The following is a 25,704-nucleotide window of genomic DNA, read 5'->3' as shown; positions in this document are numbered from 1 at the left end:
GTCAGTTAGTCTGAGGATGAGGCAGTCTTCAGAAAAGCTGGGCTATCATATGAGTAGGAGGACGAAGAGAAAGAAGTCATAAGAGCATCAGTAATCACGCGATCCCTATCTCTATGCTGCTCTGGTGTTGGGAGAAATGGGGCCCCTCCCTGGAATTAAAGGGCAGGAAAGGAGATATGGTGGGCACACACTATGTGCCACCCTGTGGTTTTACCGGTGTGTCGTGGTTTAACCCGGCCGGCAGCTAAACACCACGCAGCCGTTCGCTCACCCTCCCCCCTCCCTCTCTGGGACGGGGGAGAGAAATGGAAAGTGAAGCCCGTGAGTTGAGATAAAGACAGTTTAATAAGACAGGAAAATAATAATAACAATAACAATAACAATAACAATAACAATAACAATAACAATAACAATAACAATGACAATAATACAATGACGATAATAATACTACTAATAATAATATGTACAAACAAGTGATGCACAATGCAATTGCTCACCACCCGCTGACCGATGCCCAGCCTAACCCCGAGCAGTCCAGCCCCCTCCCCCCGGCTAGCCACCCCTATCTATTGTTTAGCATGACGTCAGATGGTATGGAATACCCCTTTGGCTAGTTTGGGTCACCTGTCCTGGGTCTGTCCCCTCCCAGCTCTTACTGCACCCCCCAGCCTGCCCGTTGGCAGGACAGAGCAAAGGCTGAGATGTCCTTGGCTTGGTATAAGCACTGCTCTGCAACAATTAAAACATCGGGGTGTTATCAGCACTCTTCTCATCCTAAGCCAAAACACAGCATTCCACCAGCTACTAGGAAGAAAATTAATTCTGTTCTAACTGAAACCAGGACACGGTGTGACCATGGAGAGCACATGAGAAAGTGGGATGGAAAATCTACCTCCAGCCTAGAGGCATGGCTATGTGAGTGGCAAGGAAAAACAATCATTAAAAGGGGTTCTTAGAGAACTGCTGCTCCAATTTCCAGCGGGCTGTCCTCCAGACACAGTACTGAATACTATGAGCAGGACTAGAGGGGCTGTGCCTCCAGCCAGGGGGAGGAAGGGGACAGTCGGGTTTGTTGGACTGTGTGGATTCCATGGCCTTGCACATCAGACCCACAGAAGTATCAGGTGCTAGTGGGCACCACTGCACAGTGAACCCTAATGCCATCAAGCTACAGAGGGTCGAACACATTTGTATGTCTGCAGTGACAGGGGGATCCCAACTCTGAATTGTACTGGAGGCTGAAGTGTGTCTAAGTGGCAAAAGCACCCCATTGGCACTGGCCCAGAGACTCTGTGCATCCTTGGAAGAGACTGCTTCAGGAGAGGATAGATATTTCAGGGACCCAAAAGGGTATCGGTGGGCTTGAGGCATAGCTGCCTTGGAGACAGAGGACATTATACTGTTGTCTGCCTTGCCTTGGTCTCTCACAGGACCCTTCTGTTGTGGGGTTGATGAGGGCTGAAGGACAACTGGTGACATTCCCTACCACAGCCATGCACCTGAGTCAGTATAGCAGCAACCGAGTGCACTAACAGAGGCCTATCGTGGCCTGAATGAAGTCCCGCAATGCTGAGTGCTGCCATGCCAGCAGCATGATTCCGACTGCCCTGGAAGAGGAGGAAGCTCCTGAGCACCTGCACTACATCGATGGCATTACTGGGTGGGGTGACAGATCAGAGGGAGTATTAGAGAAAGGGAAGAAAATACTCCAAATTCCTCCGAGAGCTGATTTTGCACAAAAAGAAATTAAGGTCAAGGGACATGCACAAGAGATCCTGATGCCGGCTGGCCAGGGTCAGTGGGACCAATGCTCAGAGACAGGTTGAACATCGGTGAGGGGTTTCTCAACAATTGCATGGTGCATCACTTGCCTTGTACATATTATTATTAATATTATTATAGTTATTGTTATTATTACTATTTTATCTTCATTTTCTGTCTTTTAAAATTTTAAATCATTCATTATTGTCTGCGCCCTTGTGCTTGCTGACACACATCCAGTTTTCCTACACATCAGTGTCACCTTCACATTGCCTTTGTCTCCTTGTCCTCACTGCCTCCAGGGTTCTGCTCTAACGAGCTCCAAGGGAGGCTGTGTCAGTGCTGGCCCTCAGGGGGACACTGCAGGAAACTTGCCTGGGACTTGGACTTCTGGAGAGATGTCTTCAATTGTCTCTGAGTGCCTGAGGTTCGTGGGCTCATCAGCAAAGCCCCCGGAGGGGTGATTGCAGTGCCTTGGGCTGGTGCTGTGCTGCTGAGCTGGGCCGGGCTCGTGGGACAGAGAGAGGTCGTGGCAAGAGGGCCGTGGTGCAGAGAGACAGCTGTGGCCAGGAGCAGCTCCTCTGCACAGCGCAGCAGGGCTGGGGGCACTGCCTGCAGAGACACAGTGCTTAAAGGCAGGCAGAAGTGGCAGGATGCACAGAGCTCACTGGGGGAGAACATTTCCCAGCCCTGAACACAGTAAGTCTCTGGATGGAGGGCAATGCAGCTGCAGGTCCTGGAGGAAGGAGAAGCCGGGGGTGCAGACGGGTGTGCAGGGCTGCGGTGCAGAGCAGGGTCCCTGCTGTGCCCCAGGGGCTGTGTGCCAGGGCAGCGCCTCTGCTGCTTGCCAGGATCAGCATTCAGCCTCCCTGGGGAGCTGCCCAGGGGCTTGGGCAGAAGAAGGGCAGGGCAGGAGCTGCCTGCAAAGAGAAGGCACTTTCTGCACTTTCTGCCTGCCTCTTCCTGCTCTGATTGTGGGGTAGGCTCTATATTAACAGGGTAGTGGGGCAGCCTCTATGTTATCGGCGTAGTTGGATTTGCACTGGTGACTGAGCTTCCTATTGCATTGAATTGAGACACAAACAAGTTAGTGATGCACCTGAGAATATCCCTTCTCTTCTCTCTGCTTACGGACTGCACTGGGGCTTTTCTGAGCTGTTCTTTAGGACTTGCAGACAAGGGGATGTGGTTTTTCAGCACAACCTCTGTGTGCATCCATCCCGCAGGTGAATGCTGCAAGCAGCCAGCAGCTGGGCACCAGGGAATGGACAGAGCAGCCATCCTGGATGTGCCCTCTGGTTTAGGTGTGCCTCCACAGCAACGACATTAACCATTTCACTGGATTAGAGGTGTCCCACTGGGGACTGATGGGCAGAAGTGGTTGCTGTGTACAGGACGCTCAGGAAGCAGAAAGCAGGACTCCAGACAAGGAGATAGACAAAGGTCCTCTTGGAAACGGGTAATGTAAGGTTTTACTGGGAATTTTGGTCAGAGACTTTACTCATAAGAGTTTATACTTTATATTTTCTTTCATTTCACAGGCTCTATGTCCAAAGTCAGCAAATGCCCAACATCAGCTCAGTGAGCGAGTTCTTCCTGCTGCCATTCGCAGACACGCGCGAGCTGCAGCTCCTGCACTTCGCGCTCTTCCTGGGCATCTACCTGGCTGCCCTCCTGGGCAACGGCCTCATCCTCAGTGCCGTAGCCTGCCACCACCGCCTCCACACCCCCATGTACTTCTTCCTGCTCAACCTCGCCCTCCTCGACGTGGGCTGCATCTCCACCACTCTGCCCAAAGCCATGGCCAATGCCCTCTGGGACACCAGGGCCATCTCCTGTCAAGGATGTGCTGCACAGGTCTTCTTTTTAGTCTTCCTTATTGGTGCAGAGTTTTTTCTTCTCACCATCATGGCCTATGACCGCTACATTGCCATCTGCAAGCCCCTGCACTACGGGAGCCTCGTGGGCAGCAGAGCTTGTGCCCAGATGGCAGCAGCTGCCTGGGGCAGTGGCTTTCTCCATGCTGTCCTGCACACGGCCAACACATTTTCCCTGCCCCTCTGCCAAGGCAATGCTGTGGACCAGTTCTTCTGTGAAATCCCCCACATCCTCAAGCTCTCCTGCTCATGTACCTACCTCACAGAAGTCAAGTTTCTTCTGGTTAGTGCCTGTTTAGGTGTTGGTTGTTTTGTTTTTATTGTTTTTTCCTACACGCAGGTCTTCAGGGCAGTGCTGAGGATGCCCTCTGAGCAGGGCCGGCACAAAGCCTTTTCCACGTGCCTCCCTCACCTGGCCGTGGTCTCCCTGTATCTCAGTACTGCCGTGTTTGCCTACCTGAAGCCCCCCTCCATCTCCTTGCCATTCCTGGATCTGGTGGTGGCCGTTTTGTATTCAGCGTTGCCTCCCGTAGTGAACCCCCTCATCTACAGCATGAGGAATAAAGAGCTCAAGGAGGCACTGAGGATGTTGTTGCTATATTCAGTATTTCGACAAAGAAGCCATCTTCTGCATGTGATTCCCTGAAGTATAGCTGGACAAGGCAGAAACGTCTTTGTTCCTATATTTCAAAATTAGTTCATCCTTTTCAATATTATTCCAATATGCTAAATATTATTTTTATCATTTTATTTTATAAATTTAAGTTATTTTTGTTCTTCTATCTCCTTCTACCTTTTCTTCTAACCCAAAGACCTCATGTAGAGGTGCTGCTAAGCTCTTTGTGACTAACTAAATAAAGGAACCAGCAGGTAGGCAGTTTCTCTGGATCTCATTTCTCATACACTCTTCTCAGGCACAGCAGTGGTTGTGGGATGAAGATCCTTGCTGCAACGTGGTGGAAAGCCCTGGTGTCCTCCTTTGGGGCTGCCCTTTTCTGCCCTGGCAGGCACTCCTTGCCTGCAGCCTTTGAGTCAGGGTCGCCACTTTCTTTGACCCACGAACACTGACAGCAGCAGGACATGGTCGTTTTGGTGCTGGTCACCCTTCTCTTCCACACTGCTGTCTTGTAGCACCACTGAATCAGAACTGGCCTTCCAGCCAGTGCCCCTATGAGTATGGCTTTCAAAAGTGAGGTGGAAGAAGCACTGAGGAAGCAGCCTGATCTGATGTGAAAGTTCTCCCTGCTCAGAGCAGATCTTAGCACTGGAAACCTCCAGAGCTCCCTTCTGAATCTAATCCTGAAGGAAAGAAGTAGCAAGAGAGTGGAGGTAGGGGGAGGGAACACTGCTGTAGGCAGAGGTATTACTGGCATTTGTAATCCCTGCCAGGCATCACAAAGTGACAGATTCACTGAGATTGGAGGGGACCTCCAAAGCCCATCTAGCCACCCCCACTAGCCAGGCATGGACACCTCCACCAGGCAGCCCAGGCCCATTTCCAGTTGGAATTTGGTATCTCCAGTGACTGGGATTCGCCCACTTTTGGAGAAACATGATCCAGTGCTTGGTATTGCTCAGAGTAAAAGTGTTTTCCTGTGGGGAATGTCATGTATTCCCATGTCTTGTCCTGTCACCGGGCACTGCTGAGATTGTCAGAGGAAAATACCTGAGAGCAAGTCCATGTCTCATAGGCACTTCATAGCAGCAGGCAGAGACGGCGTTGAAGGACTCAACGCTTTTTCTGTCTTAGTCTGTACCAAAAAGCTCCCCTAGGCCTCTATATTCAGTAAAAGAGATCAAGGATGAGAAGAGCATGTATTGAGAGGAAGGCTATGAGAAGCCACCAGGACAAGGGCCATTTTCTGCCCCTGCAGTGGACTGACCCTGGGCAAGGCCCAGCTTCGGAAACAGCCGTGTTGAACGTTCATGGTGGGCAGCGAGCTGGGCAGGAGGCAGCCGTGTGCCCTGGGAGCACAGGAAGGAAGGCTGTGGGTCACCTCACCACAGCCTGCAGAGAGCTTCAGGGATGTCAGAAACAGCCCAGGGCTAGGCTGTGCCCTGGGCCTATGAGCCCTGCCTGCCCTCCTCCTGCCATGCTGCATACAGTGGCTGCAGCAGAGGGGACCCCCAGCCAGCCCCTGCCACCCGCCTGGCCCCAGCCCTCTCCTGCGCCCTCCTTGCTGCTCTCTGATGCACGCCAGCACCTCCCTGTGCGTGCCGGCCAGCACATCTGCTGAGGGCCAGGGCGGCTGCTGCAGGGGCAGGGAGCTCAGCATGGCCCTTGCAGCCCCCTGCCCTGGGCCTGCCTCTGCCCTTGGGCTCGGCCCCGGCCTTGGCTCTGCTGGCAGGAGCGCTCTTGGCATGTGATTCCTGGCCTCCCCTCGCCTGCGCACAGCTGCTGCCCACTCAGGCTGCTGCCACAAACGTGTCCTCACCAGCAGCACCACCCCTTGGGCTGCTTCTGCTGGCCTCCCCCACCCCACTGCCTTGACTCCTTGTCTCTGCTGGGCCCCACCTTCCCCACCCAAATACCTTCCTTCACTGTCATCTCCCTTTCCCTGCCCCGTGGGATGACAGAGTCATGGGACATATGACCTTTAGGTGTTGTCATGCTTGTGTAACCAGATAGGTGATAGCAGATAAAGACCGTTCCTTCACTAGTGATCAACACCCTTCTTCATGTTAGGCCACAACTGAACATCCCTCACAATTCTTAGAGTGTTTGCTTTATCTCAGGGATGAACTGCGTTAGGTCTACTTGATCAGTCTGAGGAACAACACAATTTTTTTGCCTTCTCAACTCCAGCACAATACCTGTGAGTTTACCTTACTGTGTGCATTGACCTGACGGGGCATTTCACATTTTGTGCTTTCATATCCCAGACGGAAGGAGATGATTCCCAAACTGGGACATGCCAATGGGTTCTGCTTCAGCCATTTGAGGTGTCCTGTTCTTGAGTATTTCAGGATGACTTTTGCCACAAGTCCTGCACCGAAATGCATCCCTTGGCTGTCATCGCCCTGTCCCCTGTCCTGTGGGATGACTGTGCTGCGGTGGGACGTGTTTCCAGTGTTTCATCTACCAGACACTGTGATGAATACTATGAGCAGGACTAGGGGGTCCTCCTTCCAGCCAGGGGGAGGCGGGAAGAAAGGAACAATCGGGTTTACTGGACTGTATATTTAATGGCCTGGCACTTCAGATCCACAAATATATCAGGCTCTACTAGACACCGGTGCACAGAGTACCCTGATGCCATTAAGCTAGAAAGAGGTAGAACCCACCTGTATTTCTGGAGTGACAGGGGAATCCCAACAGTTAACTGTACTGGAGGCTGAAGTGAGTCTAACTGGGAAGGAATGGCAAAAGCACCCCACTGGGACTGGCCCAGAGGCTATGTGCATCCTCGGCATAGACTGCTTCAGGAGAGGGAACTTCAGAGTTCCAAGAGGACACCACCGGTGGGGCTTTGGCAGAGCTGCCTTGGAGAAAAAGGACATGAAAGTGTTGTCTACTTTGCTTGGCCTTCCACAGAATCCTTCTGTTGGGGGTTTGCTGAGGGCTGAAGAACAGCAGGTGCCAATGGCTACCATGGTGGTGCACCTGAGGCAGTGTCGTGCTAACCAAGACTCCCTGATTGCCATCCATGAGCTGGGTCATCAACTGGAGAGCCAAGGTGTAGATGTAGAGCTTGGGAGCTTGGTTTAGTGATGGCCTTGTCAGCACTAAGACAAAGTTGCCTGACCTGGGTGACACGTCCCAGAGTAGTGTCAGGCACAATGCAATTCTTTTTACCTTCTGCATCTGTAGCACAGGACGTAGGACTTTGCCCTACTCTATTGACTGGGCAGGTCTTTTCACTTTACTCAATTTAGGTTTCCATGTCTGGAAGGGGCAATTTCCCAAAAGCGGCCAATCTCATGGGTACAGCTACAGCCAATGAACATATATTTCCTTTAATTTTCTTCCTGAGTATTCCATGGAAGACCCAATAGAGACTATGGATGTCCAGTTGTCTACTAAGATTCATTTACAATTTATCAGATCCCAACGGTCATTTCAAATATTATTTATTTTATATTATTTTATTTTATTTTATTTTATTTTATTTTATTTTATTTTATTTTATTTTATTTTATTTTATTTTATTTTATTTTATTTTATTTTATTTTATTTCATTTCATTTCATTTCATTTCATTTCACTCTATTTTACTTTATTTTACTTTATTTTACTTTATTTTATTTTATTTATTACTTTAATTGTTTCCCAAGGAACCCCTGACTCGTCTTAGAATGGGTTTCATGTGTGGGCTGGGCTGCAGTTACACGGACAAAGACCACTGCTGGCAGTGGAGGTGTCAGACCTCCAGACTCTGCTTTTCCTCCTGATGGAGTTCTCCAAAGAAGTCACCCTGGATGAATAGCAATACGAGAATGATGCTCCAAATGGAAATGCAACAACATTCAGCCTTTGAATCAAGAAAATATTTTTATTCTGTGCTTTGTGAAATCTTTTCCCTTAACTACGTCCTGCAGGTCTTTACTGACATCTGCTGGTTTGGGGAAGTGCCTCAAACACAACGGGGCCACTGGAGGTTTTCCCTGGTTGCTTATGGTCAGACAGCAAAGCTCTGCCAGAATACCCAGTATTTTTTTCAGTACCTGAATGATAAAGCAACAACTCATCAGCTCAAAAGATTCAATCCCTTCCGTAAAATGTCTCATATGAAGTGTAATTTCTATCATGAAGAAATGTGATTTTTCAGGATGCATATTCATCCCAGGAGAAGAAATACTGGTGTTCAGCTGTAGTTGCATTGTCATCGCTTTTCTATCATGGTGTGCTCCCTCCCTCATCTTCCAGGCACAAAACTCATCTTGATTACATAGACCCTGATGAATGTCCCCTTTCCAGCTGCCTCTCTGGATCTATGCACTTCCCATCATTCTCCTGGTTTGCCCTCCTCTTACCGTTTAATCATTCAGACCATTCTCAGTGACCCAGTTGCTGCTTGGAGTTTCAGTGAGTTCAAGGTCACCCATCTCTCAGCAGTTTGTCTAATGGTTTCCTTAGTAAGACCCTCCTCGTTTATCATTGAATTAGTATGATATGGATTAATATTAACACAATTACTTAAAATTTCCTATTAATCACTGTAAAATACATCATGTACAGTCATCCTTTTGGGAAGGTAAACATCACGGGAGGCAACAAAATAAGGAACTTGAACTTTTTTTTTTATTATTATTATTTTTTAAATTGCAGCATGATTTCCTGTTGTTTGTTTTGAAATAGGAAAAACCCTGCTCTTCCCACCGAAGCAGGGCTTCAAAGGTCAAAACCTAGACCAATACCTATAGCAGAATGATGCTCTAAACTGAAACACAACAAAATTCAGCCTTTCAAATGAAGAAAGATTTTTATTAGATGCTCTTTGAAATCTTCCCCCTTAACTACAACATGAAAGCTCTCCAATTAGCTGAACAAGTCTTGAATACTTGAAGAAAATGGTGGGAGAAAAATGGCTCCTTAGGAGTTTCTGTGTTTTAATGAGTTCCATGGTGTATTTTGGTGCTGAGTCAAAGAAACTTGGGTACTGAGAGGAGAATGATGCAACTGTGTGAAAAAGCAAACTCAAAAGGAAAAGCTGAAGTGCCTTGGAGAATTAATGGGCCCCACTGAGGGCTGTTACTAACAAACCTTCCCCAGGGACTGCTTAGGGCAGATAATTGGAGGCCATGATTGCAGACAGGCAAAGCACTGTGCTGAGAAAAGTCTTGGTTGGTTTTGGTGAAGCAAAAGGTCCAAAGCCTGTCCCCAGCCACTGTGAGGAGAGATCCTGCACCCCCCTGTCTGGCTCAGGACTTTTCTTGGGGGTCTGAGGAATGCGGTGGGCAGTGTGATGCCACGAGAGGAAAACTTGTATGACACCATCCTGTCTCTGCACAGGGTTACAAGGAAGCAAAGAGGCTGCATTTCAATGACTATGTCTCATTTTCTCATAAGCTCTAGGCAAAGTGTCAGGACTGTTGGGGCCTTCCCTTTTTAACAGCAACCTGTGTCTTTTCCTTTGCACGCTTTCCTATGCTGTCAAACACTTTGTCTTATTTCCTGGAAGTCTGCAGACCCCCTATCTCTGTTCACCACCTTGCTCTCATCCCAGCATTTCCATCATTTCACCAACGTCTCATCAACCCTCACCAGCTGTTCCTTGAAAAACAAAGCTAGGGTCTGATCATAGATACTCAGCAGCACCTTCCAAGCCAGGGGCCTGCTGCTGGCCTTGCAGTTTCTTGTGGAGACACAGCCAAGCCTTGTGCCTCCTGCTGCCCAGTCATGGACTCAAGCAGAAGGGACAGGACAACCCATCTGGGGGCCTTCTTTCTGTCTGGGTCCTCCTGGGTCTGGAGGCAGAGTGGATCCCCCAGTCAGCATGCCAAGCAGGTGCCTTCTGCTGGCCTAACAGGGCCACTGCCAGATGTCAGCCCAAAAGTGCAGATCCCAGGGAGAAGTCAAGGGTGACCTGCCACCTCCAGACACAAGTGACCTCACAGTCCCTTTCCTTGACATGTTCCTGCTGCTGCCCTATCAAGTGCAGAGACAGAAGTGACCTCACAGTCCCTGCCACAGTCACATTCCTCCTGCTGGGGCAGGAGATCCTGAGGCAGAGCAGAGCTCCTGAAAGCATACCCACCCATTTCCTCCTTGTGGCCCACAAGCTGATCAGATCCATGGCCCCTCACATTAATTTGGAGTTAGGGTTTTGTTTAGGTCCCTTAAGCAGTTTTCTAGTGTTAAATAGGCCATTCTAATGCTACTATTAAGGGCAGAGATCAGAGTGATTAAGAGAGTAAGAGCTAGGGGAAGTGGCTATGGGCTGAGTTTTGTCTTCTAGGGATACTTTGAGGTCACTCATTAGAGTAGTGGATTCCTGTCAAGGTGCTGAGTAGCATTTAGGTTTAGGAATTTAGTTTACAGGTTGAAGCCAGGGAATAGCTTCATATGACTATTTTAAGTCACAGTTACGGCAGCATCAGCAGAACCTGAACCCTCTTACCTCTACAAAATCCTTAATTTTGGCTGGCCAAGCCCCTATTCCCTCCTCTCAGTCTCACATTTCTCCTGGGCTGTCTTCTGATTTCCCCATATCGGTTATCTTTTTAGGGGCATGTTTATGATGCCTTTCATGATCTTAGACTATCTGTCACTGCTATTTTGGCTACTCTATTCCCGAGAAAAGTGGCACTTAATACACGATGGAAAAGGACACAAATGTCCATCAGAACAGCCTGCACAATGTGCCCAGCAGCTCTGCACTGCCACAAAAGTGCTGTTCCTGCCTACAAGTTTCCTTTCCAGAATGGCTCCTATGGCTCCAGGGTAACTTTTCCCAGACACTCACTTCCCCAGACCACACCACTCTTGCCCGCAGGTCCCACATGTCTCTCCAACCCTCCCTTCTTCCCCTGCAGTAGTGGCACCTCACCGCAGCAGGTTGGTGCATCTCCAGGCTCAGGGGTGTTTCCTGAGGGCCTGCCCCGTGTGGGGAGTGGTGGGGAGGAAGAGAGCAAGGTCATCTCCTGGGGCATGGCTGAGCACAGCCCAGCCATCCTGCACCGTGGGCAGGCCCCTGCTCCCAGGCTGAGGCACACATGCAAGGTGGACACTTGTCCATCGGTCCAGCTTCACACAGGGACCTTCAGCCCTGTCCCAGTCCCAAGATTGGGCTACTTCTCCACCCACAGACATATACTGCTTTCCATCTGGGGACTCAGGCAGGACTTTAAGGATCTGCAAAAGCCCTGAGTGTCCTTGTTTCTCACAGCCTTCTCACAAGTCTTTCTCCTGGCCCTCCCCACTGCCCAGCACTGCCTCTCAGTTGGCAGTCGGTGACCCTTCAGAAGGGCCTTTGGGCTTCCTCAATTGTCCTGGTGCTTATTAGCAACTTCCTGGCTCCTTCCAGGGCCTTCTTGTCCCTCATGAGGACACTGGCTCTGGCTGGGATGGAGTTGCTCTCTGCAGAACAGTCCCTGCGGTGCTGTGTTTTTAATATGTGACCAGAGCAATGTTGGTCACCCACGGCTGTAGTCGCTGTTCCTGTGCAGTGTTTGCACAGCATCAAGGCTTTCTCTGCTTCTCACTCTGCCCCACCATCGAGTCGGCTTCCACTAGACCAGGTTGCTCAAAGCCCCATCCAACCTAGCCTTGAATACTTCCAGGGACAGGGCATCCACAGCTTCCCTGGGCAGCCTGTTCCGCTGCCTTACCACCCTTAAGTTAAGAACTTCTTTCTAATGGCTAATCTAAATCTACTCTCTTTCAGTTTAAAACCATTACCGCTACTCCTATCATGACATTGATGAAGAGTCCCTCCCCAGCTGTCCTGTAGGCCCCCTATTGGTACTGGAAGGGCTCTTTAAGTTCTCCCCAGAGCCTTCTCTTGCCTAGGCCGAACAAACCCATCTTCCTCAGCATGTTCCTAGGAAAAGTGCTGCAGCCCGTTGATCGTCCTCATGGCCCTCCTCTGGACTCCTTCTAATAGATACACATCCTTATTGGGGCCCCAGAGCTGAGCACAGTACTCCAGTTGTGGCCTCACAAGCCCTTCTACCAGATCAACATTCACTCCAAACTTGGTGTCGTCCGCAAACTTACTGAGGGTGCACTCGATCCCCTCATCCACATCATTGATGGAGATATTGAAGAGACCTGGCCGCGGTATGGGGCCCTGGGGGACACTAAGGACAGGCCTCCACCTGCATTTATTTGCATTTACCATGACTTTGGGCCAGTTTTTAACCCCACAAAGCGTACACCTGTCCAAGCCTTGAGCAGCCAGTTTCTCTGGAGAATGTTGTGGGAAAAGATGGAAAAGCCTTACTGCGGTCTAGGTAGAGCACATCCACAGCCTTTCCCTCGTCCACTGCGAGCATTACCTTGTCACACCTTGAGATCTGATTTGCCACGCGGGACCCGCCTTTGACAAACTCATTCTGGCTGGGCCTGATCACCTGGTTGTTCTTGAAGCATTGTGTGATGGAATTCAAGATAATCTGCTCCAAGAGCTTCCCCAGGACCGAGTTCAGACTGACAGGCTTGTAGTTCCACGATCCTCCTTCCAGCCATTTTGTAGGTGAGCATCACAATTGCTAGTCACCAGTTGACTGGTAGCCAGGACTGCTGATAAATGAGGGAAGGCAGCTTGATTGAGCACTTCTGCCAGCTCCCTCAGCACCCTCGGCTATTTCCCATCTAGCTCCATAGACTTGTGAACACCCTCCATGAGGAATGCTGTATGAGCAGTGGTGCTTGCTCAAACTGGTTCAGCGAAGAGCAAGGACACTGGAAAGGCTGAAAGTCCCAACAGGACCAAAGTCTTTGTGTCCATGGCTATGGCTGCTGTCTCTGCCACTGAGGCCTAGGAGGAGACAGCTGATCATTAAAACATCAGGGCCTCATTGCCTCCTCGCCCCCACCCATGAACGAGGCAGGGGTCGAACTATTCTCCTGCACTTGGCCATGCACATCCCCATCTCCTACTGACCCACATTAGACCTGAGCAACCTGTCAAGGGAAAGGATCTCACTTCCCAAGCGCCGAGGGTCAAGGCCTGGCCCTTGTGCTTGGTGACACACATCCACTTTTCCTACACATCACTGTCACCTTCACATTGCCTTTGTCTCCTTGTCCTCACTGCCTCCAGGGTTCTGCTCTAACGAGCTCCACGGGAGGTTGTGTCAGTGCTGGCCCTCAGGGGGACACTGCAGGAAACTTGCCTCTGACTTGGACTTCTGGAGAGATGTCCTCAATTGTCTCTGAGTGCCTGAGGTTTGTGGGCTCATCAGCAAAGCCCCCAGAGGGGTGATTGCAGTGCCTTGGGCTGGTGCTGTGCTGCTGAGCTGGTCTGGGCTCGTGGGACAGAGAGATCTCGTGGCAAGAGGGCCGTGGTGCAGAGAGACAGCTGTGCCCAGGAGCAGCTCCTCTGCACAGCACAGCAGGGCTGGGGGCTCTGACCACAGCACAGAGAGAGGAGACAGAGAGGAGAGAGGCACACAGAGAGGAGAGAAGGAGAGAGGGCTTGGAGGCACTGAGGAGCGCAACAACAGAGGGCAGCGTGTGGCAGGACACATCTGCAGGCTCTTGACACCGTGAGGCTCTGGCAGCAGGGCACTGCAGGTGGGGTTGCCAGAGGGGTCTTCTACAGCTGGCACATCCGATGGCTGATAGCATCTGTCAGGGTCGGTCTTGTTCTATATGTAATGTGGCATAGAAGATGTTTTAGAGAATGGTATTCCTGAGGGGGCATTTTAACAGGAAGACCGAGGCTTGGTTTATCTGAAATGGAAGACTTGCTTGGATTCTGTGCTTTCAGATTCTTGGAGTGGAGGGAAGGCAGGGTTCATGACAATGAATTGTCTGGATTTTACAGGAGACTGAGACTCCAAGAGTATTGCAGGGAGAGATCAATATGGCAGCAATTAACGTGATCAAATCCCTTCAGGCACCTCAGCCTAAAGACTGAAACATCGATGTTTGTTGTCTCCTCAGGGCTTGTCAGGTCTTCAGGAGCTGCAACCCCTTTGATGTCCTGTACTCAGGAAGCACAGAGCTTGTGGGATGGGGTCTGTGAGCATGGACAGGGAGGGGATGTGGGGACAGAGAACCAGCTCCCAGCTGGGACGTAGAAACAAGTAGGGACATGGGCAGGCAGTGAGAGGGAGCTACTGCCAGAAATGCTGTGCGAGGGAGGGCTCAGGCACCTCCCTGCAACCCCCTGCAGGGCAGGCGCCTTCCCTGGGACACCCCCTGCTCTCCTCTCCCACCAGCACAGCCTCTGTCTTCAATCCCCCGGTGTCCCCAGCAGGAGCTGCGTCCTCTGCAGGCAGAGCTGCAGCACAGGAGGGTCTGCTGAGTGTCCGTCTGTCCCTCCCTGGCCTTGCCTCCCCTGGCAGCAGCACGCTGGCATTCCTCCTGGCTTCTCCAGCTGGCCGTGCTGCTGCTGGTCTTGTTCCCAGGCTGTCTGGGGATGGGGGTTTCACATGCCCATGGTGTGTGCCCTCGGTGTGCTTGGGTCGAGGGACAGGGTGAGGGGTGTGGAGATGGGCACTTTGAGCCTGGATTCCTCTGCTCTCAGCAGGGTCTTTGCTCTTTTCAATCAAACATGTGAGTAGAACTTTCCTGCAGCTCTCACAGGGCAGCTGAAACCACACTTGATGGACAGACTGGCTGTCCTCCCTGAAGAACACTGTGCACTAAATAGACAGTCCCTTTTTCTCTGATAATGATCTACAAGGATTCCCTTTGAGTCCAGCAGAAATAACCAGGACCTGTGGCTTAGAAACACTCCTCAGGAGTGGTGGGACAGCTGAAAGAAAAAAATTAAAAAAAAAAAAAATTAAAATTAAAATTTAAAAAGCCTCCACAGTTTGGTGAACTGGGAGCAACACTAGCCAAAACTCTTTGAGATCAGGAGGGAAGTGAAACTGACATTTCCCCATGTTCTTCTTCACCTCTTGCTGAAGAACAGGACTGACTCCTGCATTACCCACAGTAGAGCCCCCTGTTCCAACAGACACCCTCAGACAGAATGAATCAGGATGCATGAAAGGGATCTGCCAAATGTCTGCCAGAAAGTGCACAATATAAGTGATAATTTTAAATGAGAAATTGAATTAATTTCCCTCTGATACATTTCTTGTACTTTATTACTCTCATCCTCTTCTTTGTTCAGGACGACATCTCAAATAAAGCAGATGTCCAACAGAAGCACCATCACTGAATTCCTCCTGCTGGCATTCGCAGACACGTGCGAGCTGCAGCTCCTGCACTTCGTGCTCTTCCTGGGCATCTACCTGGCTGCCCTCCTGGGCAACGGCCTCATCCTCAGCGCCGTAGCCTGCCACCACCGCCTCCACACCCCCATGTACTTCTTCCTCCTCAACCTCGCCCTCCTCGACGTGGGCTGCATCTCCACCACTCTGCCCAAAGCCATGGCCAATGCCCTCTGGGACACCAGGGCCATCTCCTATCAAGGATGTGCTGCACAGGTCTTTTTCGTTGCTTTCTTGTTTGGAGCAGAGTTTTTTCTTCTCACTGTCATGGCCTACGACCGCTACATTGCCATCTGCAAGCCCCTGCACTACGGGAGCCTCCTGGGCAGCAGAGCTTGTGCCCAGATGGCAGCAGCTGCCTGGGGCAGTGGCTTTCTCAATGCTGTCCTGCACACGGCCAACACATTTTCCCTGCCCCTCTGCCACGGCAATGCTGTGGACCAGTTTTTCTGTGAAATCCCCCAGATCCTGAAGCTCTCCTGCTCAGATGCCTACCTCAGGGAAGCTGGTCTTCTGGTCTTTAGCGCATTTTTAGCATTTGGTTGTTTTGTTTTCATTGTGCTGTCCTATGTGCAGATCTTCAGGGCAGTGCTGAGGATGCCCTCTGAGCAGGGCAAGCACAAGGCCTTTTCCACGTGCCTCCCTCACCTGGCTGTGGTCTCCCTCTTTGTCAGCACTGGCATATTTTCCTACTTGAAGCCCCCCTCCATTTCCTCGCCATCCCTGGACCTGGTGGTGGCATTTCTGTACTCGGTGATGCCTCCAGCCCTGAACCCCCTCATCTACAGCATGAGGAACCAGGAGCTCAAGAATGCAGTGAGGAAACTGTTTCCATACATGCTTCTTAAGCATCCATGATGTGTTCAGAAGATGTATTCTTAATACTGTGCAAATATTTTGATTCATACTATATCGTATCATTTTTATTGTTACTACTGTTATCATGACATTATCATTCATAATAATACTAAAATAAATAAAAGGGTATTTGGAAAAATGACACAACATTTTTTAAATTATTTTTCTCTGTAAAAATTTGAACAATATTTCATTTTGTTTTTAAAAATCTCATTCTTAGCATTCTGAATGTTACATCTTGTGTTAGGTTTGACCACATGGTCTAATGCATATACAGAAGCAGGCTTCCTTGGTAGTTAAAGACAAGAAAGAACTCAGTGGAAATTCATTGGTCTCAGTATCCTTCTCTTCCCATCTCCTCTGGAGCTGGGGGAGCAGCTCCAGCATCCGGGAGTGGCTCAGGGCCAAGAGCCCAGCTGCCACAGGTAGGAGCAGTGTATTTGGATTAGACCTTGTGGATCTAGGTGACAGTCCTGTTGTCTCTATATCAGAGCTCTGGCACAAAGCCTTTTCCACGTGCCTCCCTCACCTGGCCATGGTATCCACCTCCCTCAGGCCTGTCATGGTTTCCTACCTGAAGCCCCCCTCCAATTCCTCCCCATCCCTGGACCTGGTGCTGGCATTTCTGTACTCAGTGATACCTTCAGCACTGAACCCCCTCATCTACAGCATGAGAAACAAGAACTTAAAGTATGGAGTGAGGAGACTGCTCCTATACATGCTTTTTAAACATCAATAATGGGATTATAATATATAGTCATAATTATGTGAAATTACTGTGATTCATGTCAGTTCACTTTTATCATTATTTCAGTAATGTTATTCTTAGCATCCTGCCTGTTAATTAATTTATTTACTTTGACCAAATCATCTAATCTACCCATAGGACTAATCTTCCAGTGTAAATAAAGACAATAAAGAAGCCATCAGAAATTCACTGATCTCAGTATCCGTCTCTTCCCATCTTCTCTGGAGCTGGTGGAGCAGCTCCAGCACACAGGAGGGGCTCAGGGCCAAGAGCCCAGCTGACACATGCAGGAGCAGCCCCGGTGGCCCTTTGGGGCTGCCCCTCACTGCCCGCTGGGCTCTGCCTCTCTGCTGCCTTTGGGTTGGTGCTGCTGCTTCCCTGGAGCCATGGCCATGGTCAGCAGCAGAACGTGGTCTTGTAAGGAGTGGAACCTGAGCATGAAATAAATGGTATGGTGTTGCAGGAAGCATGGCCGAAAGCACGACAGACACCAGCAAAGTCAGATCATGCTCCATTTTATTGCCCGAATAGCCTAACTTTTATAGAGAACTTAACAGGGGTGGACAGTGTTTCACACAAGATTATTGGTCAAAAGCACTCAGACAAACAGCTACAAGAAAACAACCCCACCTGCAAGAAAACAACCCCCTTGTGATTAGCAGTCACATAGACCTTGTCCTTGAGGCCAGCTACTGGTAACAATATTTTCCTGAATTCCTCAATTGGGCGATGTGGGAACACTGTCATGGGAACTTCTCATTGTTGCCCTGGTAGCTTGGTTTGCTCAGCTACAGCAAGCCATGGGATTTTTGCTGTTTCAAGAAATCCCTCAATAGTATGGAATAAAGGGTGGATAGATATCCTAGTTTCAGTTAGGACAGAGGTAATTTTCTTTCTAGTAGCTGGTAGGGTGCTATGTTTTGGCTTAGGATGAGAAGAGTGCTGGTAAGACGCTGATGTGTAATTGTTGCAGAGCAGTGCTTACACCAAGCCAAGGATGTTTCAGCTTCTCACTCTGTCTTGCCAACAGGCAGGCTGGGGGTGCAGCAGGAGCTGGGAGGGGACAGACGCAGGACACCTGACCCAAACTGGCCAAAGGGGTATTCCATACCTTCTGACGTCATACTAAACAATATATAGGGGTTGGTAGCCCTGGGGAGGAGGGCTGGACTGCTCAGGGTTAGGCTGGGCATCGGTCAGTGGGTGGTGAACAATTGCATTGTGCATCACTTGTTTGTACATATTATTAGTAGTAGTACTATTATCACCATTATTGTTATTATTGTAATTGTTATTATTATTTTCCTGTCTTAATAAACTGTCTTTATCTCAACTCACAGGCTTCACTTTCCTGTTTCTCTCCCCCATCCCAGAGAGGGAGGGGGGAGGATGAGTGAATGACTGTGTGGGGTTTAGCTGCGGTTGGATTAAACCACAACACCTGGACATGAGAATTTTGATCTTTGGGGGTGGTAAGAGGAGCATGGGCAGCAGAAAATAATGATTTCGTAGAGGGAAGAGGCATCATGTAATGCAGATCGTGCGGTAACACTGACTTGTACAGTCATATATGGCCCTAACACTATTTTAACCAGTAGTTTTAATCCCTAAAGCTAAATGCTCCTCCAACACTCTGACAGGAATCCACTTCTGTAATGCTTGAACACAAAGTATCCTTTGAAGCAAAGCTCAGCCTATAGCCCCTTTCCTTTACCTTTACTCTCTTGCTCACCCTAATCCCTTCCCTTAACATTAGTATTAAAATGCTCTATTTAAACCTCGGCTTCTAGGCAGATGTAAAAATGAACTAAACCACAGAGCCTGCTCATACCCTAAACACAGAAGAACACCAAACCTTCCCATTAAACCTTTGTTTACTCTCTAACCCAGAAAGGTGAGCCCCAGTCCAGTGGGAACTAGAAAGTAGTCAGCTCTGCCTCAGGATCTCCTGCCTTAGAAGGAGGAATGGGACTCTGAGGTCACTTCTGTCTCTGCACTTGATAGGGCAGCAGCAGGAACCTGTCACGGAAAGGGACTGTGAGGTCATTTCTGTCTGGAGGTGGCAGGTCACCCTTGACTTCTCCCTGGGATCTGCACGTTTAGGCTGACATCTGGCAGTGGCCCTGCTAGGCCAGCAGAAGGCACCTGTTTGGCATGCTGACTGGGGGATCCACTCTGCCTATTGGCTATAGATGTACCCATGAGCATGGCCTCTTTGGGGAGATTGTCCCCTTAGAGACACAGAAACCTACACTGAGTAGAGTGAAAAGACCTGCCCAGTCAATAGAGTAGGGCAAAGTCCTACTTCCTGTGCTATAGATGCAGAAGGCAAAAAGAATTGCATTGTGCCCGACACTACTCTGGGACGTGTCACCCAGGTCAGGCAACTTTACCTTAGTGCTGACAAGTCCATCACTAAACCACGCTCCCAAGCTCTACATCTACACCTTGGCTCTCCAGTCGATGACCCAGCTCATGGATGGCAATCAGGGAGTCTCGGTTAGCGCGATGCTGCCTCAGGTGCTCCACCATGGTAGCCATTGGCACCTGCTGTTCTTCAAACCTCAGCAAACCCCCAACAGAAGGATTCTGTGGAAGGCCAAGCAATGTAGATAACAGTTTCATGTCCTTTGTCTCCAAGGCAGCTCTGCCAAAGCCCCACTGGTGGTGCCCTCTTGGAACTTTGAAGTTCCCTCTCCTGAAGCAGTCTATGCCGAGGATGCACATAGCCTCTGGACCAGTCCCAATGGGGTGCTTTTGCCATTCCTTCCCAGTTCGACTCACTTCAGCCTCCAGTACAGTTAACTTTTGGGATTCCCCTATCACTCCAGAAATACAGGTGTGTTCTACCTCTTTCTAGCTTGATGGCATCAGGGTACTCTGTGCACCGGTGTCTAGTAGAGCGTGATACATTTTGTGGGTCTGATGTACCCAGCCATTAAATACATCCATTCCAGTAAATCCCATTGTCCCTTTCCTCCCTGCCTCCCCCTGGCTGGAAGGAGGACCCCTCTAGTCCTGCTCGTCATATTTATTACTGTGTCTGGTAGACAGCACACTGGAAACATGTCCCACCATGGCACTGTCATTCCATGGTGCAGTGGAGAGGGTGTTGATAGCAAAGGGATGCATTCGGGTGTGGAAGGTAAGGCCCAGCAGAGACAAGGAATCAAGGCAGTTGGGTGGGGGAGGCCAGCAGAAGCAGCCCAAGGGGTGGTGCTGCTTGTGAGGACACGTTTGTGGCAGCAGCCTGAGTGGGCAGCAGCTGTGCGCAGGCCAGGGGAGGCCAGGAAGCGCATGCCAGGAGCGCTCCTGCCAGCAGAGCCAAGGCCGGGGACGAGCCCAAGGGCAGAGGCAGGGGGCTGCAAGGGCCATGCTGAGCTCCCTGCCCCTGCAGCATCCTCCCTGGCCCTCGGCCTCCTCTCTCCTGCCCCTGCAGCTCTGGGCTCCCTTGGTGCAGCCCTGGCTCTGCAGCACCAAGCCCTGCTGGGAGCCCTCCCCTGCATGCTGCCACCACTCCCTGACGCTGCTGTTGCCCTCTGCCGGGCACTGCCCAGCCCAGCCCAACCCCTGACCACCTCTCCCCAGCTCCCTGTCCTCTCCCCAGCCCAGCCCAGCAGCCCAGGCTGGGCTGGCCCCTGGGCAGTGCCCAGTGCAGGCTGCTGAAGGGCTCTGGGCATGGCCACCACAGCCCCAGCCCCTCAAAGGCACTGCAGCTTCTGGCACAAAGGTGGCTTTGGGCCTCCCCAGCAGCCCCTGCGCTGGGGCCAGCCCCAGCTCAGGAGGTGGAGGTCCGTGAACCTGCAGGAGCCCTGCTCTCTTCCTGGGAGATCCCCAGCACACAGTGCCTGTGCCCTGCAGGGCCAGCCCCGCTCCCCAGGCCAGCACAAGAGGCCTGGCCCAGCCACAGAGCAGCTCCACATTCCTCTCCAGGTTGCCATTTGCCATCAAACCCAGCACCAGTGGACACTCCCAGGCCAGTCAAGGCCAGCTATTACTGTTTGCTGGGCCATATGCTACCAAGAAGTCAGATTCCAGTCCAGCCCTTTGTCCTTCAGTGATCACTATGGGAATCTGATCCATCCTGAAGCCCAGAAAAACGAGAGGGCTGTCCAGGGAGGATCACCTAGGGTGTATTTCTGACACCAGCTTTAGAAGAGGTGTACAGAGATGTGGAGGAGATGCCACTCTAGGGGCATCAGGAAACTCACCAAGGTGCATGAGATCTGATGGCTAACCCACGTACAAGAGCACAAGAGAACAATGTGGAGACCAAAAGAGAGTAGCAGGGAAAAGGCCACGTCCTGCTGCTGGTCATGGTCATGGCTCCAGGGAAGCAGCAGCCCTGCCCCGAAGGCAGCAGAGAGGCAGAGTCCAGCGGGCAGTGAGGGGCAGCCCCGAGTGCCACCAGGGCTGCTCCTGCATGTGTCAGCTCGGCTCTTGGCCCCAAGCCCCTCCTGAGTGCTGCAGCTGCTCCCCCAGCTCCAGAGGAAATGGGAAGAGATGGCAGCTGAGACCAGTGAAGTTATGCTCTTTTCTTAATTGACTATACCTACAGAGGAAGCCTAGTTCAATTGGTTGATTAGAAGATGTATTCAAAGTAAATAAATTACTAAATAATTTAAATCAATATTAAAAATTATTTTAAAAATAAAAAAGAAAAATAATATAAAAATCTGTCATGTCAATTTCTCAAATACAATGGTAGTCTTCAGAGGATTATTATTAATGATTACAATATGATAATACTACTAAATATGAAAATGATATGATACAAATCACGATAATATTAACAACATTGATGCTTAAGAAGCACATATAGAATCATCTTCCTCACTGCAACTTTGAGCTCCTGGTTCCTCATGCTGTAAATGAGGGGGTTCACTGCTGGAGGTACCACTGAGTACAAAAGTGACACCACCAAGTCCAGAGATAGGGAAGAGATGGAAGCGGGCTTCAGGTAGGCAAATATGGCAGTGCTGACAAACAGGGAAACCACAGCCAGGTGAGGGAGGCACGTGGAAAAGGCTTTGTGCCGGCCCTGCTCAGAGGGCATCCTCAGCACTGCCCTGAAGATCTGAACATAGGACACCACAATGAAAACAAAACAACCAAAGACTAAAGAAACAGTAAACACAAGTGTCCCAAATTCCCTGAGGTAGGCATCTGAGCAGGAGAGCTTGAGGATGTGGGGGATTTCACAGAAGAACTGGTCCACAGCATTGCCTTGGCAGAGGGGCAGGGAAAATGTGTTGGCCGTGTGCAGGACAGCAGTGAGAAAGCCACTGCCCCAGGCAGCTGCTGCCATCTGGGCACAAGCTCTGCTGCCCACGAGGCTCCCGTAGTGCAGGGGCTTGCAGATGGCAACGTAGCGGTCATAGGCCATGACAGTGAGAAGGGAATACTCTGCTGTGATAAAGAAGACAAAGAGAAAGACCTGTGCAGCACATCCTTGATAGGAGATGGCCCTGGTGTCCCAGAGGGCATTGGCCATGGCTTTGGGCAGAGTGGTGGAGATGCAGCCCAGGTCGAGGAGGGCGAGGTTGAGGAGGAAGAAGTACATGGGGGTGTGGAGGCAGTGGTGGCAGGCTACGGCGCTGAGGATGAGGCCGTTGCCCAGGAGGGCAGCCAGGTAGATGCCCAGGAAGAGCGCGAAGTGCAGGAGCTGCAGCTCGCGTGTGTCTGCGAATGCCAGCAGCAGGAACTCGCTCACAGAGCTGCTGTTGGGCATTTGCTGGTTTTGGCCATAGGGTTCTCCCAAGGAGGGAAAAGGCAGTAAGAAAATACAACAAAATTATCTGATGATATCTGATTCAGTTTCAGCCTATTAAGTAGATATTAAGCAGGTCCATTTCATGAGCTCTGTCTGTTGCTTCCCGAGGGTGTCCCTGGGAGCAGGGGACTCTGCTTTGGGCAGTGTAGTTAACAGTCCTTACCTATAGAAAGAAGTAAAGAGGAACATTGCATATTCTCAGATTATTTTAATTCTTATGAACAAATTGTTGCTCCCAAATCACCTAACGGCAGAGAAGGGCTGTGGCTATTTCTTTTTTCTATACTGTCATTCCTGCTGCTCTACATTGAAAACCTTGTGGATCCTCAGAATCACAGATTCCTCTATTACAGAGTGTACTTCAGAGAGCACAGCCAGTCTGTCCATCACGTCTGGTCTGTCTGTGCTGGTCTCTCTGTGTCTCTCTGTGTCTGGTCTTTCTGTGCTGCCCTGTGCTGGTGGGAGAGAAGAGCAGCGATTTTCTCAGGGAGGTGCCTGAGCCCTCCCTCGCACAGCATTTCTGGAAGCAGCTCCCTCTCACCGCCTGCCCATGGCCCTGCTGGGAACTGGTTCTCTGTCCCCACACCTCCTCCCTGTCCACGCTAACAGACCTCATCCCACAAGCTTTGTGCTCACACTCACTCAGATTCCCCTCCACTGCAAGAATCTTAAAGCAGAGAATCCAAAAAGGCCTTTCTCTTCAGACTAACCAAGCCTCAGTCTTCCTCTTGAAATGCCCATTCATAAATGACATACTCTAAAGTTTCTCCTAGTCCAAATTACAAGTAGAGTGAGAGCCACCCTGAAATATGCTATATCAGGCTTATGATGTGCCAGCTGTACAAGACCCCTCTGGCAACCCCACCTGCTGCCAGAGCCTCCCGGTGTCAAGAGCCTGAAGATGTGTCTTGCCACACGCTGCCCTCTGTTGTTGCGCTCCTCAGTGCCCCCAAGCCCTCTCTCCTTCTCTCCTCTCTGCGTGCCAGCTGCAGTCAGAGCCTCCAGCCCTGCTGCGCTGTGCAGAGGAGCTGCTCCTGGGCACAGCTGTCTCTCTGCACCACGGCCCTCTTGCCACGAGCTCTCTCTGTCCCATGAGACTGGCCCAGCTCAGCAGCACAGCACCAGCCCAAGGCACTGCAATCACCCCTCTGGGGGCTTTGCTGATGAGCCCATGAACCTCAGGCACTCAGAGACAATTGAAGACATCTCTCCAGAAGTGCAAGTCAGAGGCAAGTTTCCTGCAGTGTCCCCCTGAGGGCCAGCACTGACACAGCCTCCCTTGGAGCTCGTTAGAGCAGAACCCTGGAGGCAGTGAGGACAAGGAGACAAAGGCAATGTGAAGGTGACACTGATGTGTAGGAAAACTGGATGTGTGTCAGCAAGCACATGGGCCAGGCCTTGACCCATGTCCCCTGGGAAAGGAGATCCTTAGCAGCCACACCTTGCTCAGGGCTCTTTGTGGGTCAGTAGGAGATGGGGATGTGCATGGCCAAGTGCAGGAGAATGGTACGACCCCTGCCTGCTTCATTGTTGGGGGCGAAGAGGCCATGAGGCCCTGGTGCTTTAACGATTAGCTGTCTCCTCATAGGCCTCAGTGACAGAGACAACAGCCATACCCATGGACAGAAAGACCTGAGTCCTGATGGGACTTTCAGCATTGCCACAGCCATTACTCCTCTCCTCACCAGAGTGTCTGAGGGACTCCCAAATCTTATACTGCTGGATGCAGACCCTTCTGTGGGTAGTGTCACATAGGATCTGAGCTGAGTCTTATAACTCAGATTTTCTTGGTGGCCATGCTCCTCATATGGCAGCTCTGTAGGGAGCTGGCCTGGCTCCTGGTGAGCAGGCAGCACTGCTCGTATGGCATCCCTCGTGGTGCCCAGGCCCTCCTCCTCCTGGGCACTGCTCACTCAGCAGGGTTCCAGTCTTCCCTGATGTCTATGGTTCCTCTTCCTCTGGTGCAGGATTGGGCTCTTCTCCTTGTAAATGTCAGGAGGTTTGTGTAGGCAAAATCCCGCAGTTTCTCAAGGTTGTCTCACACTGATGCTCCATTCTGTCAGCTGTTAATGTCTGCAGGCAGGTGGCTCACCCTGACTATGCTGTTTCTCACAAGATAACAGTAGCAGGAGTTTGCAGGACAGTTTGGATAATACAGCAGTAACTAGTTGAATGGAATTTGAATCCGTGAAGGGTGGGGGATAGAAGGCTGCCAGATTCCACTTTTTCTGTTCTTCCTTCTCATGCATGCTATTACTTTGTCTGGAACTGCATCCTATATACAAAACACAGCACTGTATCATCTAATAGAAAACAAATTAAGTGTATCCCAGCCAACGCATGGACAATATCCAGCCCATATTCCATACCATCTGCACCTTGCTCAGCTCCAGTACTTTCCAGTTAATCACCACCACCTTTTCTCAGATGATATACACACAGATATATCATGCCCTTACTCTGTGAGTGTACTGGAGTTGGCTAGGATCGAGATAATTTTCCTCCTAGTAGCTGGTATGAAGCTGTGTTTTGGATTTAGCATGAGTACTTAGTACTAAGGCCAGTCCTCTTTAATATCTTTATCAATGATCTGGATGAGGGGATCGAGTGCACCCTCACTAAATTTGCAGATGACACCAAGGTAGGTGCATGTGTCAATCTGCTCGAGGGTAGGAAAGCTCTGCAGTAGGATCTGGATTGGCTGGACCGATGGGCTGAGGTCTACTGTATGAACTTCAACAAGGCCAAGTGCCGGGTCCTGCACCTGGGGCACAATAACCCCAAGCAGAGCTACAGGCTGGGAGAGGAGTGGTTGGAAAGCTGCCAGGCGGAACAGGACCTGGGAGTATTGGT

At 50.5% G+C, this 25,704-nt stretch overlaps 3 protein-coding genes across 3 annotated transcripts; 2 read left to right on the top strand and 1 right to left on the bottom strand.

The window, feature by feature from the left end:
* Nucleotides 1-3,324: 3,324 nt before the first annotated feature.
* On the top strand, nucleotides 3,325-4,284 carry LOC309888277 (olfactory receptor 14C36-like; the record flags this gene model as incomplete). Its single annotated transcript, XM_082780516.1, has 1 exon — nucleotides 3,325-4,284. The coding sequence occupies one exon, from the start codon at nucleotides 3,325-3,327 to the stop codon at nucleotides 4,282-4,284; it is 960 nt and encodes a 319-aa protein (XP_082636642.1).
* An 11,110-nt stretch (nucleotides 4,285-15,394) lies between these two features.
* On the top strand, nucleotides 15,395-16,330 carry LOC309888274 (olfactory receptor 14C36-like; the record flags this gene model as incomplete). Its single annotated transcript, XM_082780512.1, has 1 exon — nucleotides 15,395-16,330. The coding sequence occupies one exon, from the start codon at nucleotides 15,395-15,397 to the stop codon at nucleotides 16,328-16,330; it is 936 nt and encodes a 311-aa protein (XP_082636638.1).
* A 5,537-nt stretch (nucleotides 16,331-21,867) lies between these two features.
* On the bottom strand, nucleotides 21,868-22,809 carry LOC309888273 (olfactory receptor 14C36-like; the record flags this gene model as incomplete). The annotated part of the gene is made up of 1 exon (XM_082780511.1): nucleotides 21,868-22,809. One exon carries the CDS (start codon nucleotides 22,807-22,809, stop codon nucleotides 21,868-21,870), a length of 942 nt encoding a protein of 313 aa, XP_082636637.1.
* Nucleotides 22,810-25,704: the final 2,895 nt, after the last annotated feature.

The sequence above is a fragment of the Aythya marila genome (assembly GCF_965140915.1).
Source record: "Aythya marila genome assembly, chromosome: 28".
Classification (NCBI taxonomy): domain Eukaryota; kingdom Metazoa; phylum Chordata; class Aves; order Anseriformes; family Anatidae; genus Aythya; species Aythya marila.
Note: the sequence above shows the minus strand (reverse complement) of the source record. Positions and strands in the feature narration are given on the sequence as shown.